Source organism: Rhopalosiphum padi, unplaced genomic scaffold (genome assembly GCF_020882245.1).
Source record: "Rhopalosiphum padi isolate XX-2018 unplaced genomic scaffold, ASM2088224v1 scaffold1, whole genome shotgun sequence".
Classification (NCBI taxonomy): Eukaryota; Metazoa; Arthropoda; class Insecta; order Hemiptera; family Aphididae; genus Rhopalosiphum; species Rhopalosiphum padi.
Genome location: NW_026869996.1, coordinates 8,248,795 through 8,269,281, shown reverse-complemented (window position 1 = coordinate 8,269,281; position 20,487 = coordinate 8,248,795). Strand labels below are relative to the sequence as shown.

The window sequence follows — 20,487 nt, the reverse complement described above, 5'->3', positions numbered from 1 at the left end:
TCTCAAATTGGAGTCAACTTTGGTGTATTTAATATAAAACATTAATAATTAAGTACCTACACATTTAAAATGTAAGACGGTTTTATAAAGCGGTGTCAACAATAAAATTATTTAACACTATAATTTTTGCTTTTGAAACTTATTATTAGTTGTTACAATACGAATTTGAGTAAAATAGTAATTTTCATAAGTATATATGTGTGGCTAATTGCAGTTTTGTCTTTACTTTTTACCCTAAGGGTGGGTCGTCAACATTTTGATATTTTCAATGCATTAAAAATGCATGGTATTCGTTTTTTTGATTCTAAAAAGGCCCCAAAACTCTGTGTACTCATGCAAAGGTCCACGTATAGCCACGAACGGATCTGCAGGATGTATATAAACAACATCAGACGTCCAAATCATTAAATCAAAACATTTTATTATTATTATTTAGTTATTAGTTTTTGTCAACAAAATAAAATATACAAATAATCAATTTATAATACAATAGATACTATGGTATAGCAATTAAGTTCTCACTCGATTTTTTCGATTTTTTTCTTCCCAAAATGTGTGTTTTAAAGCACCAAATACAAAAGTCTAATTCAAAAATTCTCGCAAATCATTATTTTGGAAGTTCTCTCTTTCCAAAGTTTACGATTTTACGCATTTATAACGCATGTGCATCATGCGCGAAACGCTGTATACTTTACTCTCCTAAGTTTTCATATTAATATTAATGATTATTAATACATATTTTAGATTTTACCCTGTGACCTACATGAGGTGGTTTTGCGTAACAAGTCGAGGGATATTTTTGATTTGCGGAGCGGAACGACGAGTGCCGATACACGCGTAGTCACTGCCTATAGGGATATTGGATATTGTGATATCGAGTTGTTTTATTGTGTTAATTTGTTTTTAATTTTAAAGTTCAATATTTTTAACATTTTTTAAACTAAAAATTTACAAATTATTTTGTATACAAAAAACCTAAAAAATATGTAAACAATTTTTTTATAGTTAATTTAAGTTTAAATTTGAACGAAATTACATATTAAATAACCAAGAATAACGATTTTAGTTATTTTGTTGCTGTAATTTAAAAATATTATTCATTTGTACTTGAAACTTCTAAATTGTATTATTAAATGAAAATAATATTAAATATTAATTCAACTTCAAAAGCGTATTTACGATTTTGGCGCCCTAGATGCATAAATAAATTGGTGCCTTTTTTCCCCTAAAAAAAACTTAGGCCCTTAACCCTATAAAAATTTAACTTCTAGTGCGGCGCCTCTTAAAAACTTGCAATTTGGAAGTCGAGGCGATTGCCCCCCTTCGCCCACATTAATAAATACCGTCAAACAAGTAGTATCGATATTTGCGGTTAGCGCTTACTCAAAATTCCTTTGGTGACCACGATAACGAGTACTGGATGTTTGAGAGTGAGATCTCTTAAAATCGGTAAATTATACTTTTATTGCGAAAAAAATATAGTATTATACCTATATTATCTATTCATTTAATGCTCTCCACAGCAGCTGTCACCCGCTACGAAATAGTGTACTTGGTGTATGTATCAAAATGTGATAGTAAACGAACAATTCCTCCCGATTAATTTTATTGATAATTTATTATATAATATAATTCATTTATTTTAATAGTGTAATGGACATTTCCCCATATGACATATTTTCATGATTTGTACATTATAGGTATGTTTTTAATTACATTTTATGTTAAAGAAAATACGTAAATTATTAGTTTAGTACAATAATCATTAATTATATACCAAATAAAATCAGTAAATAATATGTTTATTGTTTAAACTTACGTATTTATTCGTAATAACGTAGAAAAATAATAACATAAATTCTTACTTAATGTAATGATGAGTCATCAATACAATAAAAATAAATTTAATTAAATATTAAGTCTAATCCTGGATAATATGAACGACCGTGTGGTTTTAAAATATAAAGTATAATAAATAATTATTGTCACAATTCTACAGTTTTTCAAGATGATATCAAATATTATATAATTATATTTTAGAGCACACGAACGTGGTAAATCTAGAAGAGAAGAACTCAGAGAATTGCCCCAGGTGCCAAATAAAGTTCCATAAAGAGGACCCGATGGTTGAGGTTTAAAGTAGGTATAGATACTTATTACTTATCTACCTAATATCAATGATGAATTTTTATTTATACTATATACTATACGTCACGAATTTTCAAATTTTACAATTTAACTTATCTATTATTAAAATTATTGTGAAAATAAAATATATAAAGTAAGTAGGTATCAAAAGTAAACTATTGGCTGCATTTAATTGGGTTCCAAAGATAACTACTAATCTGAAACCAGGATCTGTGCCCTTTTAGTATGTTAGATATATTATCTGTGGCTAGAGCTGGATTAATATTTACCATTTTAACTTTCAAGATGTATCTATTATTACTCTATCTATTCATACTTCTATGATAGTCCATGTCTATATATTATTGTTATTGTTCCCCACATAATAATAACGGCAGTTAACACTCAAACATCATAATATTTAATATTTATAGGGGAACACGGGGCAAAACGGATACTGGGGTAAAACCGATATAGCTCATTACGCATTATTGTATGGATGAAAATTATCAGTTTTAAATTTATATTATTCCTTATCCTGAAAAATGTTAACAATGTATTACAACTAAATATTGTAAACAAGAAGTTACTTGATACAACTGTACAAATAGATTAAGTATATCTTAAAATCCTGAATAATTATGAAGGTTTTCATTTTTTCAGTCGGTTTTACCCCGTGTTCCCCTATAGGCTAAATATTTATAATATATTGTTAATTGTCATATTATAATAATTTCTTAATGTATTATATTTTTATTGTTCATTATTAAGACATGTTTAGGGCAGAGGTCAGAGGATGTATGCTAAGAAAACACTCAACTTTATTTTTTTTTTTTAAGGTATACTTAATAAATATTAATAACATTTTGATTGGTTGATTTTTATGTGATATTAACTTGACATTTTTTTCTTCAGTACGTTGTGTGCTAGTACCTGGTTATCACGAGGTAGTATGAAGCGGATTTGGTAAATTGAGTCCTATATTATTATTTTTAGGTAAACTGAGTCCCCTGTAAAAAAACGAAAGCGGTGAATTGAGTCCCCTGTAAAAAAGTTAAAGCGGTGAATTAAGTCCCTTGTGAAAAAATGAAAGCGGTGAATTGAGTACCTTATAAAATATTTATTCTAGTAAATTAATAATGCTTAGCCCACCCAGTTTTGTCTGTAGCCCACCCAATTTTATATGTTATCAATACTAGTGGTGTAGGGGCAAAGCCACCACGGGTTTCTGATATCAATTTAGCCTACCCAAAAATAGAGCTCTAGTTGCGCCTAATTTAGTGGGTAAGTGGATTAATCATGGTATTATGAGACTTATAACAGTTACTTATATACATAACAACTGAATTTGTATAGGCTGTATTTGTTATACAAATATTACAAATTTGTACTCAATTTAAATTCTAAAGTAAAGTTTTAAAAAGTTGGTACTTGATAAAGAGTAATTGGTATAATACAAATTTAACAATTATAATATATATTACATTTTCTATGCTTAAATGTTTTTATTATTTTAGTTTATAAAATTTTAAAGTCAAATAACCTATTGTTTATAGATAATTTAAGAGTGTCAATAGGGCAGTTTAAGAGGTATTTAAAATCACAACAGTATTTTAGTAATATGAATGGCCTACTCATACCCCTTAAAATAACGAATAAATGCGCGTCCAGATTTGTACCGTCCAGATTATTACGGATTTCAAAATTTTATACTCCAGATTTGTACAGTTCGGATTTGTACCGTCATTATTTATCTATACATATAAATACATTAAATTATAGGGAGGCAATGGAAGGGCAAAATTAAATGTTGGGGGGACACTTGCTCACCCTTGCTCCCGTGTAACGCCACCCCTGGTGGAGTGTCCTGAATTATTGTTTGATACCATTTGATATTTTGATTTACGCTCATGCACGTAAACAATTTTTTTGTTAGAACAGACAACAATGGGGGCGCGTATATATAAACCTGGACCACAGGTTTATGGTTGATCATACAAATCTGGACAGTAGAGTTCTGGACCACAGAATTGTATGGTTCAGATATGTATGTCCAGAACCCTATTACGGTCTAAATTTATAAGGTCCACATTTATATGGTCCAGATATGTACGTTCCTGATATGTATACAGTCCAGATTTATAAATTCTAGGTTTATACGTGGATCCATTTGGTACACGTATATACTTATTTTTTAAATTTTTTTGAAAGTATCTAACATTAGACAATTTGTTCTTGGTAGAGTTATTCATAATTTGAAAAAATACTTTGACAATTACTGAAGAACAAATAGTGTTTAATCGAATAAAAAGTAATTTAACAATAGAATAATAATTAAAGATATATTTTTATCAAATACGATTAAATACATCATATACTTCCATGTGTATATATTATAGTACGTTGACCATACGACCATTATGTACCTCACTTTTTATTAGGTATACACTAAACATATATAATATATTAATACCTATCTATTAGTTATTCAGGTTCCAGGTTTATACGCGCCCCCTACCAAATGAGTCGGCTAATAGTCTTAAGTTTGATATATAGAACTACTTAATAAAATGTTGAATCGACAATATAATTACTATAATAAAATAAAATGGGAAATAAAGTATTTTTAAATTTTCCTTTAAAACTATTAGATCATCATAAAATAACAATGATCGTAAGAATATTCTTACTGTATATAACTTATTTTTTATGGGTACCTTTTATATAGTTATTAATAAAAAAAAAACCTGGAAAATATGACAATTTAATTAACACGTAATTTTTATAATTCAATGTTATAAGTAAAATAATTATTATCTAGTAAAAAAATATATATAAAAAAAAACTTTGTTTTCATTTTTTTAAGAGTAGGCAGTGTATCGATGTGTCGAAATTACGTTTTTGGGACGTAACTTTTCCAAATACGCCTTTGGACCAAATAACTTGCACTTTACAGCATTACAGTACAAGTTCAATTCAATGGTATACAAATACCTAAAAAATAAATACATTATTACTTATATCTGTGCTTTTACCTATTGGAAGATATTGGTAATTAGGTAAATTGGATTTTAGGACTATTATAACTTTGGAAATAGTAGTTTTTGGAAATAAGGAAACATAGAAAATATTGAAACATGGAAAAACGTTGTATTGGAAATTGAATACAATGGTAAAACTGGTAATAACGTTATTGGATAAAGTGGTTTTTAGTAATAAATGTTATATTAACTTTTTCCATATTTTACTTTTCCTATGGAAAATATATATAATGGATAATTTGGAAAATGGTAAAACTGGTAGCAACCCGTAATGGGACCGTACCACTTTTTCCACATTTTTATTTTTCCAACAACAACTTTTTCCAATATTCAAATTTTCCTAATTACTATATTTCCCAATGTTCAGTTTTTACCAATTGGAAAAAATAAATATTGGTTATAGTGGTTTTTAGAAAAAATGTGCATTGGAAAAAGTGAAATATAATTTTATGCTACTATTTTCATTAACCTATAAATTATTTGATTAATTTCCCTCCAATAAAAAAATCCTAATTCATTATCAATTATCAGATGTCATCAAAAATCAAAATTAATGACTTATGATACGATCATAATAATTGAGTTAAAGTTTAAGACTACCTAAATAATTATCTCCATCTATTTTACTATTCTGTAATAAACATCAAACCATTTAACCATGACGCTAAGCTACAGAACAGGTCTACAAAAATTCAAAATTGTATTGATTGAGAAACAAAAATGGTATGTGAAATATAAATAGTTGTTCAAAAAACTAACAAAATATTATTAAGTTCGTAATTATAAAAATCACTCAACTAGTTAATTATAGCTTAAGACTACATCTGATATCTGAATTAAATTAAATATTTCACGATACACCAAAGTTTTCTTTCTAATGACGCCTTGCCTTAATCACACGTATTCTAATAACTTATAAGTTATAACTTATAAGTCAATACTTGTAATTGAATTTGAGCACTTAGCCTGACTTTAAAAGCGGGTAGTGCCCATATTTATTATCGGCCTTCTGATGTCTGATCAACTATTTTATAACCCCCTTTTCTTACATTCTTCTTCTTCTTCAGCTTATCGGCCCATTAAGTGCCATCGCTGCCATCACAAAACCTCTCCATTTCTCTCTATCGTATGCGTCGTTAAAAGATGACGCTTCCTCTATGTTTTTTATATCTTGAGCTATAACGTCCACCCATCGGGTCCTTGGTCTTCCTAATGGACGTTTTTTATTTATTGTGTTAATTAAAACTTCTTTTATTACTTGTCCATCCGCTCTCCAAACATGACCGAACCATTCCAGACGCTTGCTTCTTATATATGCAATAATATTTAGTCTGTTATATAACTCCTGTAGTTCTTGATTATTCCTTCTTTCATAAGTTTGCGATTCTGCATCGAATTTCGGGCCGTATATATTTCTCAGTACTTTTCTTTCGAAGGTCATTAGCCGTTTGCTGTCTCCTTTGGTCAGTGACCATGTTTCACTCGCGTATGTGATTATTGGTCGTAGATAGCTATGATACAGTAGTGTCTTTGAATTACGTGACAGTAGTTTTGATTTAAGGAGTCTCATTATGCTATAGTAGCATCGATTGCCACATGCTATTCGATCATTGATTTCTTCATGCATGTCGTTGTTGCTATTTATGTTAACACCTAGGTAGGGGAGACCGGGTCTAGTTGTAACACTTTTAATTTTTGTGGCTGTATCTTAGAAAATAATATTCACTATCAGTTTTTTCTTATACCAATAGATAGAGAATGTTGTCTTGTTTCATATTATGCTTTGTAGGCGCTTAGTTATAAACACCTAAATTAATATAAAGTTGAATATCATAATTTTTTTTTTGTTACATTTTACCCCAGTAGTGGGGTAAATTGTAACAGGGTGTGGGGTAAGTTGTAACACACACAAATATATTGTTTAATTTCTATATTTATCAAAAAACAAATAAAACAATTCTGTTAGAATAATAATAATAGTCATATAAATTAGGTATTTAAAATAAAATAGTTCTGTCATGTGTAATAGTTTTTACACATAAGTAAGTTGTATTAATAAAATAATAACATTAATAAAAGTAGGTATACATATTAAAAAATAACGAACAAAATAATTTAAAATAAAATAGCTCTTTGTGTCATGTGTAAGTTTTTACACATGAGTATAATATTAATAACAGCATTAAAAATAAAAATAATAATAATAATAATAAACATATTAAAAAAATTAATTATAATAAAATCACTTTTCAGTATTAAGTTAGAGGAACCTTCATTACTTAAGAATAATAAAAAAACATAGCTAATTAGGTATTTAAATTGTTCAGTCTTTTAGTAGCAGTTATCACACCTATAAAACGGACTCTTACATTCCCTTGCACAGTCTACATGAGTCCAGAACTTACACTTACTACACTCAATCCACTGTTCATTTGGTTTACTTGAACTGAAAGTTTCCATGCACACTAAACAAAATGTCTCATCTTCATCTGAAGTATAATTGTTTTCCTTAGTCATTTTAGCTTTTTTGCGTTTTGTAGTTTTGACTTTCTGTTTTTGTTTTGATTCAAAAATGTTTCTTTTAACAGCTTTTGCTTTAAATTTTTTTTCTATTTCGTTCTTTTCTGGGGTATCAGTCAACACAGCACTTTTGCCTTTTTGTCTACCTTTTTTATTTAATTTTTGTTCTCTTACTGCCTTAGGATATGGGCGAATACTTTCTGGTGATATCATATCGGAACTTGTTGAAGGTATTGGATTATCAGCCAGTATTTGGTTTAGAATATTAGAATTTGAACAATTATCATTTGACGCTTGAATAGCAGCATTTGAACTCACATTAATTTGATCAGGACTGATGTGTAATTCTGGTTCAAGACTGCTGTGTTCAGGACTGTTCAGGACTTGTTCAGGATTGTTGACTAATTCTTGTTCAGGATGAGTATCTTGATTTATTTGATGTGTTTCCAGTTCGTCAACATCAGTAACTAAGGATGGTGCAAATTCGTCTTCTCGAAAAATATTTCTATCAAATGGCCAAATACCAGAAACTTTAAAACCACTCATTATATTTCGAGGTGATACTGCATCGGGCAATGCCCCAGCCACAATTTGAGGAATATCATATATTGTCATTCTAGACCCTGGGTGCATGGTCATCCACTGATCCATTTCCCTATTAACAAATTTTTTAAAAGGACCATATACACTACGGTCTAGTGGTTGGAGCTTATGTGAGCAGTGTGGTGGAAATGATAATAAAACAATGCCATTATCTTTACAAAAATCAATCACAGGCAAATATAAGTGTGACTCATGGTTGTCTAAAAGCACCAACACTTTTTTTTCAAGACTTGGTCGAACATGATTTACAAAATGTTCCATGAATGTTAAGAATTCTGGACCTTGCATCCACCCAGATTTGTTGGCTGTACCAACACATCCAGCAGGTCCTCCCCTTAAAAAATGTTGATGAAATTTGACCCTAGGAAAAACAAACATTGGTGGTATAGCACAACCGATTCCATTTACTGCTATACACATAGTAACTAAAACACCCCGTTCAGCTGATGTTATAGCACCTATCTGCTTTTTCCCCTTTGTAGCAACTATTTTGGATGGTGTTTGAACTGTTGTTACACCTGTTTCATCAATATTGTATATGTGTTGAGCTTCAAATTTATATTTTAATAACACTTGTTGAAACTTATCCATAAATAAATTTACATTAGCTTTATTGAAATTCATGGCCCTGGATAAACTGGTTGCTTCTGGTTGCCTGAGAGAAAGACTAGAATTTCTTTTTAAAAATTTTGTAAACCAATCAGGCCCAGCCATAAGGTTTTTTCCCCATACCTCAGGATACTTCAGGCCTAGTTTGTGTGCAAATTGGTATGCTAGTTGTTTAATGTCACGGGGGGTGAGTCCAAAATACATATCTGCCGAATTTTTTATGTATTGAGATAGTATTTGTTCTTGGTCTACACTGAATACTTGTTTAGGCCCCTTATATCCTACATTTAGTGTACTAACATCACCATTGTTCATACTAGCTTTAAATTTTGCTACATACCGCGACAGACTGACATGACACAAATCATATTTTTTTGCAGTACTTCTTACTGATTTATTTTCAATGATAACTTCATCTGCAGCAGCTTTAATCAACTCTGCTGTGAATCCTCTATTTGTTTTTCTTATATAGTGTCTAGGCATATTGAAAGTTCTATAAAAGTATAAATGTGTAATAATAAATTAATATGTTATTTAAATACTATTCATGTGTGACATAATTAAATGGTGAATTTGTTTAAAATAAACACTATGATAAAAAATGTGTTACAACTAGCCCCAAACAGTTTGTTACATTGTATCCCAACATGACTTTTTTAATATTTATTGTAAATAAAAAGGTAATATAATACTTACGCTAATGAGTGTTGTTGCAATTAAATCTGCACAACATTTGGATCGAAGTGTGACTGAAACTTGTGATTAAGTTTTAAAACTGTGATAACAAACTGAATAGTAAGATAACAAAATATTTTCACTATTTACTGATAAAATTAGTTTTATGATTGTTATCGCTTTAATAATTACAACATGATTCTGATAACAACAAAACATATAATAATCCTTATTTATGAATCTAACGCTATCTATTAGAATTCTATAGAAGCAATTTACAAATACTTAACGCCTATGTTACATCTTACCCCATGTTACAACTAGACCCGGTCTCCCCTACTTAAATACCTCCACTTTTTTGAAACTATAATCATCTACTGTTATGTGGTCTGTGTTTGGGCTTCTTCTTGCTACCATTAAGTATTTCGTCTTTTCCTCATTTACACGCAGCCCTATGGTTTTACTTGCTTTCAAGAGTTTGGACGCAGTATTCATGACTTCATCTCTAGTTTCTCCCATTACCACAATGTCATCAATGTGATAGAGCATCACCTTGTCTAAGGCCTGATTTTACCTCAAAAGTTTCAGACATTTCTTGAAGGAAACGAACTCTGCACACAGTTCTGTTGTTACACCCTTTTATAAGACTTACGTACTTTTTAGGAATGCCTAGTACTTCCAGTGCTTCCCATAGTTTGTCCCTATTAATGCTATCATAAGCTTGCTTATAATCTATAAATATAAGGTGCAGTTCTTTATCAAATTCATAGAACTTAGCCATTATCTGTCTCAGTGTAAAAATATGGTCCAATGTCGATTTACCTTTTCTAAAGCCGCTTTGATACTCCCCGACTATTTCGTTAACATATGGGTTAATCCTTTCTAATATTAATGACGTATACACTTTGTAACACGTGTCTAAGAGAGATATACCTCTGTAGTTCTTTGTTTTGGTCGGGTCCCCCTTTTTTAATATAGCACATATTACTGCAGTATTCCAGTCCTCTGGGAGGATTTCTTTATCCCATATAATTGAGATCATTTCCATAATTTCTCTTCTTATTTCAGTACCACCTTTTCTTACATAGTGTAATTTAATTTTAAGTATATTTTTTTAAATACTTTATACTAAACAGGTACTAGTAAATTAAAATAAAGTATAATTATTTAACAAATATAATAATTATGAATTACATAGATAGAAATAATAAATGCATTTTATGTAGGTACTTAGAGATGAGACATTCGTCTATTAACCATATTATTGAATTCATGTGTTACTGCATCTAAATCTACGTTTGATATCATTTCTTGTTCTGTGATAAGCAGTAATAATAACTCCAAACGTTCATGACCCATTATACTGCATAATTTGTTTTTACTATGGTTAATTTTTAAAAAACGCGTTCACGCATACTGCTAGTTACAAATATGATTGTAAACATTTTTAAAGTTTTAAAAACACAAGTATATACTATGAATCCATTCATAAACAACTTCACTAGTAGCACCATTTAGTTTCATTACATTCTGATAAAATTAAAAGGTTCATTTCAAAAAATAAATCTTCCTCTGAAACCTTGGAAAATGTTAACAACATTTTTGTAGTATTTTGAGTTATATTCATATTTAACATGCATCCATAGCATCAACCAGGACTGCTTAAATCTTAAATTAATCATAATGAATTAAAATTTAATTTAATTATTTAGGTAGACTGAGACTAAGGCTCTTCGGCTTATCTCGGCACACCCTATGTTATGAGTGTTATGACTGTACCACTGTTAAAATGTTAAAATAAATAGGTACTAGTTTATAAAAAAAAAATCATAGAAAAGTGAAACTGTTCCAATGAATTATGCATATATTTATTATACTTGCATGTCTAATAATTTTAAATTTTAAAAATGTAGTAAACAGCAAAAATTTGAATACGGTAGGTATCTGGGCAGCTAATAATTATTATTCCTAGAGATAATGGAAGTAATTACAAAAGTTAATATAATTTTTTTATTAAATTGTATTGTTTAATTAATTTATATATTTCTAGACTCATTAGTATACTCGGTTGCATCCAAAAACCGCACACTTTTGATTTTGACCCTAAAAAGGTCGATAGCCAAAAACCGCACAGCTTATCGGTCATTGTATACAAATTGCCGTACATTTATAGTGGGTTAAAACCGCACACTATTTTTAGTTATAATAGTGAAAAGATAAGATTATAAGATATGTACTATTCAATAATCAAGTATTTAGTTGTCACTCGTTATTAGGCGGTCTCGATTCGATTAGTGTACCTACGTCTATAATTTAGTATTAAAACGTTGATATCTTAAATTTGTATAATGGATTTTAAAATTATTGAAAGTAATAAAGGGGGAAAGTGCTTATTACTTGACGATTTTAAATACCGAAAATGTCGAGTTAATATTAGTGGAAATGTTGTTTGGCGGTGTTTTATTAAAAATTGTACATCCTCAGTTACAACATGCAGTCAATTGAAGAATATATTAAAAATAAATAACACACACAAACATGAACAGGTGGATACTGTGAAAATTCAAATTCAAGAGGTACGTAATGTATGTAAACGCAAGGCTTGTAATGACATTTATGAAAGACCGCGAAAAATAATACGGAAAGAGGTATTATCCATAGACAATAATGCAGTTATAGGAAGCAATGACATAAACTTAATAAGGAAGTCGATATATAATGAACGAAGGAAACTTTTACCAAATTTACCGAAAAATTTGGAGGACGCTCTAAACTTTGTTTCAAATAGCGATATTTTAACCTGCCAAAATGAAAAAATGACCTTCGTGTATAAACAAGATGAAATGATTATTGTTACGTGTAAAAAAAATATTGAATTTTTATGTAATCATTGTGATGAATACTTGGCTGACGGTACTTTTACATACAAACCAAAGTATTTTTATCAACTGTATACTATACACGGATGGAGCAGAAATTATTATTTTCCTTTAGTACATTGTTTTTTACCTTCTAAAACTGAATCGTGTTACTTAAAAATGTGGGTCAATATTAAAAATATATGTTTGGAGTTAAGACAAGTTTTAAATATAAACATTATCCATCTCGATTTTGAGATAGCTGCTCATACGGCTGTGCAAAGCACATTTTCTGGAGTAACAGTTAAAGGCTGTAGATTCCACTTTGGTCAAGCTTTATGGCGGAAAATCCAATCAAAGAATAACCTTCGACAATCATATAATGCTAAGCAAAATGAAACTGGTGAGTGGCTAAAAATGTTTTTTGGATTACCATTTTTACCAGTACATGAAGTCACTGATGCATTCGTTGATTTAATGTCCATATGTCCACAAGATGCATGTTCTGAATTTGGAGACTACATTCTTAACACCTACATTGAAGGACAATTCCCAATGGAAATTTGGACCCATCCAATCAATGCAAATATAACTACAAGGACTACGAATGGAGCTGAAAGATTTCACCAAGGGTTTAATTCTGAATTTTATTCTCCGAATCCATCTGTATTTATGGTTATTGATGTTTTAAGAAATATTCATATCGATACAGTGACACGTATGAACCAGTACCATAAGGGAATTCAAAATATAATCCGTCCAATTGAAAAACAAAAACAAGTTAGTAAATAGGTACATAATAATAATATTTTTGATTTTTAATTAAATTGTATTTATTTTTAGGAGTATTTGTTTCAATTTTGGGAAGTATTTTTACGTGACGGAGATCGTATGCAGTTTTTAAAAAACGTCGGCAGTCGGTTTCAGCCAATCAAACTTTGAAAGTTTTAAATTTTTTTTAAATTAATATTTTAAATTTTTGAAATTCCTATAAATTTTTAGTTTTACATTTTTTTTTTTTAATAATTATTTTAAATTATTTAATATACACATGTTTAAGTTGACATTAATTCATAATATTAGAGGTATACAATTTTTAAATAAATACATTTTTTTGAACTATGAGATTATAAATATGAATTATTGATTTAAATTATGAATTATACATATACATATGCGTTTTTTGTTTATCGACCTTTTTGGGGTCAAAATCATAACTGTGCGGTTTTTGGATACGACAATTTTTATAATTGTGCGGTTTTGTCCTGTATTTTATCAAAAGTGTGCGGTTTTTGGAGTCAACGAATATTTTGTATCGCAGTATTTTTATCTCTCTTTACGATGCGATGTTTCCAACGTAATACGTATGCAGTTATTTTTAATAATTTTGCTAATGATGAATATTTCGTAATTAAATTTGTTTCTTCTGTTTGGACCAAAGTGACAATCTGATTTTTTCTTTCTTCTAGATCGTAATTTTTTCGTAAGTCTCCGCAATTTAACGTGTTTTTTGTCCATTCCGATTTTTCTTTTTTTATCCACGCAAGACCCTCCCACCATTTAATTGATTAGGACTGCAGCCACGTGATATAATATCAGCGGGATTGTCTTGTGACTTGACGTGATTCCATCGATCGGCTGACGAATAATTATGAATTTCACCGACTCTGTGCGACACAAACGTTTTCCACCTTGACGATTGTGAATTTAGCCAGGGTTTACTATGGCCGAGTCGGTCCAATAATACTTATTTTTTATTTTTATATTTAAAATCGGTATCACCTTTTCTACCAGCTGTATTAATAACACGGCAGCGCAAAGCTCTAATCGGGCTAGCGATACTACCTTTAAGGGCGCTACGCGTGATTTCGCGGCGACTAGCCGCGCTGTGCAGTTGCCGTATTCGTCCGTAGCCTTTAAGTAAATGCATGCCCCATACGCGCAAATTGATGCGTCGGCAAAACCGTGCATTTCGATTTCATTATTATTCTCGACGCCTATTATTCTTCGTGGAATTTTTATATTTTCAATGTCAGTTAACTCTTCAAGATAATTGCCCCATTCTTCCTTTAATTGCGCCGGCAATACAGCATCCCATTCTAATTTGTGTTGCCATAGCTTTTGCATTAGAATTTTTGCGGTTACGATTACAGGACCGATTAATCCTAACGGATCGTAAATTGTCGCAATGGTAGACAATACTTTTCTTTTCGACATCGCCAGGTCGTTAGTATAATTGCGATTACTAATTTTGTACTGATAAGCGTCCGTCCGAGGATCCCAGTACAATCCTAGCGTCTTTACCGCGGTGCCGTCTATATTTAGGATGAACATTGGATCGTCATTATTATTCGATATATTTGTCAATAATGCATGCTCATTAAATATCCATTTTCGTAATACGAATCCAGCACTGTTCATAGTGTTTATCACCTCCTCTCTTAAATTAACAGCATCTGCAATCGTGTTGGCGCCCGTTAAAAGATCGTCCATATAAAAATCGGACTTAATCGCCCGAGAAGCCAACGAGGTTTTTTCTTCACATTCTTGCGCTAATTTTTCGAGACACGCGGTGGCCAAATATGACGCGGGTGTTGTTCCGTACGTTATCGTATTTAAACAATACTCTTTTAATTTATCGCTGGGTTGTGATCGCCATAATATAGTTTGTAATGACCTATTTTCTTCGCTTAGTGCTAGATCAGACTAGCGGTTTATCGGCAACCGATAAAAACGGCGCTACCGAACCGCAATCGGCACGACCGTTCAGACTGTGCGTTTATCGGCTGCCGATCACCTTCAGACAAGATTAAAAAGCGCGGGAATCGTTGTTAATTTAAAATTAAATTTTAATTAGTAAAGTTAAATTTTGATTTCAACGAAATTTACTTAATATTAATATTTATAATCGTTATGAATTCATGAAAATCAAACTTGCCAACATGTTGTTCGACGGTTCAGTCTGTTCAGTCTATCTGTCCAACAAACGTGTTCACTTGTACCTACATTTAAACGCATATTATATAATTGTAATTATTAATATTAATATACTGTATCTTGTACATAAAAATTAAATCAATAGTGTTTTTACTTTCCATTATTTAAGAAAGACATTTTAAATCAGGTAAGTGTTTATAAATTCAAAATATAATTGTTTTAATTTACAAGTGCAATATATTTTAATTGCAATTATAACTATACATAGAAATGAGCTCTCTCCTGGAAATAATTTGTGCGGCCGATTCTACTGGTGAACTCGAAGAACCAGTACAGAAGCACAGAAGATATTGGGTCCATCCATTACACAGTAGTAAAGAATACGACATGAAATTTCAATTATTTTATGGCAATTTAAAAAAATATCCAGAGAAGTTTTTTGATTATTATCGAATGTCAATTCAGTCGTTTGAAGAACTATTTGAAAAGGTCCGACTAAATTTAACAAAAGAAACTACGCACCTCCGAAATCCTATAAGTCCGGAAGAACGGTTGACGGTGACTTTGAGGTAATACATTTAAACAATTTTTAATATTAGTTTTATTTTTATTTTTTCATTTACGTTATCTATATGAAACGTATAATATGTAATGACTATGACTAAAACACATCACATTATTTATTTAATATTAGCTGGTGTAATAAGTAACTGGAAAATTAATTCTTCATTTGCTACAAAAAAAACCTCCCTCTAGGTTAGGTTAGGTTATGTTCGACTTAGAGTGTTCCTTAACCACATCAGAAAAAAAAGTTAACTATGATTATAATTATTAAATCTAAAGTGAAATACTAAAATGTAAATAATACATTTGTTGAGAAATTTTGTATTTTAAAGCTTATGCATCTTATAAATAAAATGATTTATCAAAAAATATTATACTGTAAAATATATTGGAAATTTAATTTACTTGAAAAAACATTCGATGAAAAATTACGATTTTCATAACGGTTTAGGAAATACCAAAAATGTCTAGAATTATTTAAAAATGTATTAAGTTCAAACTTCAACTTCAAGTCGGCACGGGTTAACTTTATTTGATTGACCTAAAATTTCTTGCAGTTCATTTTTATATGTATACACATCGATTTAAGGGGTGAGACCAATAATATTTTGAAATTCAAAAATTAAGGAACACCCTACGAACATTGTTCGTAATACCATAATTTTTACAAAAAAAAAATAAGTTTTTCAGGAACAAATGTTTTTTTTTTTAAAACACTCAGTTGTAAAACTAATAAAACTTTGCTTCGCTCGGTCAAGATATATCCAAAACTATGTTATAATATTATAAAAATGGACAGCGATACTTATTATTATTGGATACCTAGGTACTTATATTAAAACAGTTATTTGAAATAAAAGTTTATTATTTATTTTAAATATCATTACAAAATTGAGAACATCTTTTCTTCCAATCACAATATCTTTAAATTTATAAAAATAATAACAAGAACATAATACAAAACATTATTGTATAACTTTCAATATTGCACACGACCATTTTAGTGGAACCAGATTTTTGTGTTGATATTATAAAAGCATGTTGTGTTCTCCATAATTTTGTCCGAAAGAGAGATGGGTATAATTACGATGAAGAAACTGATGTGCATATTTTGGAAAATTTGACAACACGTGGAAGAAATATTAATAGAAGTGGAATAGACGTAAGGGATAATTTTGCTGATTATTTTATGGCTGATGGAGCGGTACCTTTCCAATACAGAATTCTTTAAAAAAATGACATAATTTATTTTATTTTAACCTATACATCCCAGATAGCATTTTTCTAATGATAATATCCAATTAATATCATATCTTCATTACAAAAATAATAATATCAAAAAAATATTAATAAAATTTCAAATAATTATTTTGAAAGATAATATTATAAAAATATTAATAATATAACATCATAAACAAGATGATAAATTGATAATCTGAATTAATTATCATTATGTTGTTAAAAACGAATTGTTTAAAATATATTTTGAATATTATAATATTATGACATTATAACAGCAATAATAATATTATAGTCTGTAAATATGTTTAATATAGTATCAAAACCGAAATATCTAAATTATATTTTGAAATTATTAATATTATAATATCATAATTGAAATAATAAACTAGAATTCTAAAAATATGATTATTTTGCTATCAAAAACTTAATGTCTAAATCTCATTTTGAATTTATTAATATTATGGTATAATAATTGAAATAATAAAATATTATTCTGAACATATGATTTTTATGTTATTATAAAACTAAACTAATTATAAAATATGATTTTTAATTGTACCTGAAATCTGAATTATATATAAATAATATAATATACATTATATATTATGTATATATACATATATGTGTGTGTGTGTGTGTGCTCGTATTGAATTGTAAATTATTGAGAAAACAAAAACTGTTTTATATCTTTTAAATCGTAATAATTTCCCACTGTGTTTTAGTCATTATGTAAAGTATATAATTGTCCATATTGCAGTCATTGAAATAGGGCATTGTGTATACATTGACAGGGACTCGAGGCATTACACACATACACAGTCGTAATCGTAATACATATAACAATATAGCTACAGCCTACAATAACTATTTTTGAACACCCAAAACCACCAGTCTGGGCTATATTGACTATATTGTATAATATTATACGTCTTTTAATAAAATATAATAGCGTATTTATTATAGCAATAATTTACTATTTAGTTGTGATCGACGAATGTTTTCGCTGATGACCTTGGGAATATAATATGTACTTATAGTTTGTTTTCGTATAAGGGCCATTTGAGCCGTTCTCGCGCGACCACGGACTACGATAGAATTGACTGGAAACAGTGGAAACGATAATTCTATCTTCGTCCGTTCTTGCGGTTCTGAGCGCGACGAACGATCATTATCAGTAGTGCAGTGTGTTTATTATTCACTTTTCTATTTTTAGTTAAGGATTTTAAATTTTGTTGGAAAATTGAACGGAGCGTGGCGGTTGCGATAAACAAACCGGTATCGGCGGTACGTATATTATTTATATCATTATTTTTATGATTCGACATTTCAACATAACCTACCATTATTATATTATCTAGTGTGACTGTAAGTTTTGTTTTATTGTCTCCAGCTTGAGTGACGATTATTTTACCGTATAATACTTAGTATTACTTACTATAGTGTTGTCTATGATCTTGCTACAGACGATTTATAACATTTCGTTTCTCGTGTGCACTGTTGGCACTTTGGCAGTATTAATTGGCACTTATTGCGGTGTCTATGTGTACATATTTTCGAAAAACCCGAAGTTTATAAATTGTAAGTATCCGCTTTACATTTTACTACCCACGTGTTTGTAATGTACGGTATTATAGGTACCAGTTATATTTATTCAATTTTTACGTTAACAATTTGGCATAGGCACCTTTTTCATTAAATGTTTTTCTTAAATATATTATAAATGATTAAAAATAATAAAGGTATAATTCTAGTTTATGGCCCAAGCTCGTTTTTAAAAGTTATTATTGTTAATATCTAATGTTTATCAAGTTACTGACTACCATATGTAAAATATTGGCATCCTCTTTAAACATGCTAGATACCTATTATACTGTAATATTGTTTTAAAATAACTAAATAGTTCCAATTGGCAATTACTAATATCATTTAGGTGTTATCTTTAATTTTGGCTTATTTATTTTAAGAATAAATTATGTACTCTTGTATAATACCCACTATTAAACACCTACCTAACTGATATTTGATTAGACTTTTTTTTATTATTATTTACACCTAATGAATAATTATAAAAATATCTATAATAAAAACATAAATTAATAATTCTGTAACAACTGTTCCCTATGCATATTTAGAATTTTTAAAACAATAAATAAACATTAAATAGTTTTGATTCTAAAATACTTTTTTCAGTTTGCGGCTCTTATATTATTTAAACATGCCATTTCATCAAAAAAATTTTAATCTGAGTGTTCGATCCAAAAGAAGGCGGGTAGCAGAAGAATTAAAAAATAGTGTTCCAATAAATTTGGTTGACCCTGTTTTGTCAACATCTAGTACATCGGATAATGTCACTACCACTTCACATTTAAATTCTAATTCAGACAATATATTATTTTTACTATCCAACCAACCAACCCAAAATTCCAGTAATCAATTAAATGCAAGTCATATAATTATTCATCATGATTTAAATGATAGTCAAATCATACCAAATAACTTAAGCATGTATCATTCTGAAAAACATAATAAATCTCATTTAATTGATGAAAATATAAATTTTGAACCATCAGACCTGCCATCTGATGATATTAAATGTTTAATTAAAAAATGGGCCATAGAATTTAATATACCTCAAATTGCCTTAAATATGTTATTGAAGATTTTAAAACGACATAAATGTTTTATTGATTCTTTACCTCTTGACTCCAGAACTTTGATGCAAAATAATAATAAACATTTGGGTATTTCTAAATTAAAAACTATAGAACCAGGTTCTTACTACCATTTTGGTATTGAAAATGGTATAAAATTAAATATGGTTGATAATGTTAGAAATGCATCTGTTATTGAAATTGCTGTAGGGATTGATGGTTTACCGTTATACAAATCGAGTTCTGACCAATTTTGGCCAATTCTTGCCTACATTCGTCCAAATGGTCGTGTCTTTCCGGTAGGAATTTATCATGGGAAAGATAAACCGTCAGATAGCAACAAATTTATCTTAGATTTTGTTGAAGAAGCTAAATTATTAATGCAAAATGGTGTTAAAATAAACGGAAAAATGTATGATTTCCGTGTTAGTGTATTATGTTGCGACGCCCCCGCAAAATCGTATGTTTTAAGGACTAAAGGTCATTCTGGTTTTTCTTCATGCTCCAGGTGTGAACACGAAGGAGAATACATTCAAAATAGAGTTTGTTTTCCATACTTAAAACCAGAAAGATGTCCCCCCAAACGTACTCATCAAAATTATATAATACGGTTAAATGAGGATCATCATATTAAAAATAATTCAATAATTGCTACATTGC

General features: G+C 29.5%; 3 protein-coding genes across 3 annotated transcripts; 1 reads left to right on the top strand and 2 right to left on the bottom strand.

Annotated features, from left to right (window-relative positions):
* Positions 1-7,083: 7,083 nt before the first annotated feature.
* On the bottom strand, positions 7,084-9,815 carry LOC132931427 (uncharacterized). The gene is made up of 2 exons (XM_060997422.1): positions 9,597-9,815; positions 7,084-9,393 (listed from the first exon to the last, which is right to left on the bottom strand). Exon 2 carries the CDS (start codon positions 9,381-9,383, stop codon positions 7,500-7,502), a length of 1,884 nt encoding a protein of 627 aa, XP_060853405.1. The 5' UTR covers positions 9,384-9,393; positions 9,597-9,815; the 3' UTR covers positions 7,084-7,499.
* A 2,798-nt stretch (positions 9,816-12,613) lies between these two features.
* Positions 12,614-13,375, top strand: LOC132931204 (uncharacterized). Its single transcript, XM_060997326.1, has 2 exons — positions 12,614-13,099; positions 13,277-13,375. The coding sequence occupies exons 1-2, from the start codon at positions 12,614-12,616 to the stop codon at positions 13,373-13,375; spliced, it is 585 nt and encodes a 194-aa protein (XP_060853309.1).
* Positions 13,376-14,140: 765 nt separating this feature from the next.
* Positions 14,141-14,926, bottom strand: LOC132931203 (uncharacterized). The gene has a single exon (XM_060997325.1). The coding sequence runs from the start codon at positions 14,924-14,926 to the stop codon at positions 14,141-14,143; it is 786 nt and encodes a 261-aa protein (XP_060853308.1).
* Between the last annotated feature and the right edge of the window lie 5,561 nt (positions 14,927-20,487).

Coding starts and splice junctions, on each gene's coding strand:
- LOC132931203 (XM_060997325.1), bottom strand. CDS start 14,926: ATGGACGATCTTTTAACGGGCGCCAACACGATTGCAGATGCTGTTAAT.
- LOC132931427 (XM_060997422.1), bottom strand. CDS start 9,383: ATGCCTAGACACTATATAAGAAAAACAAATAGAGGATTCACAGCAGAG.
- LOC132931204 (XM_060997326.1), top strand. CDS start 12,614: ATGTGGGTCAATATTAAAAATATATGTTTGGAGTTAAGACAAGTTTTA. Junction 13,100..13,276: donor TTTATTCTCCGAATCCATCT/GTATTTATGGTT, acceptor ATTTATTTTTAG/GAGTATTTGTTTCAATTTTG.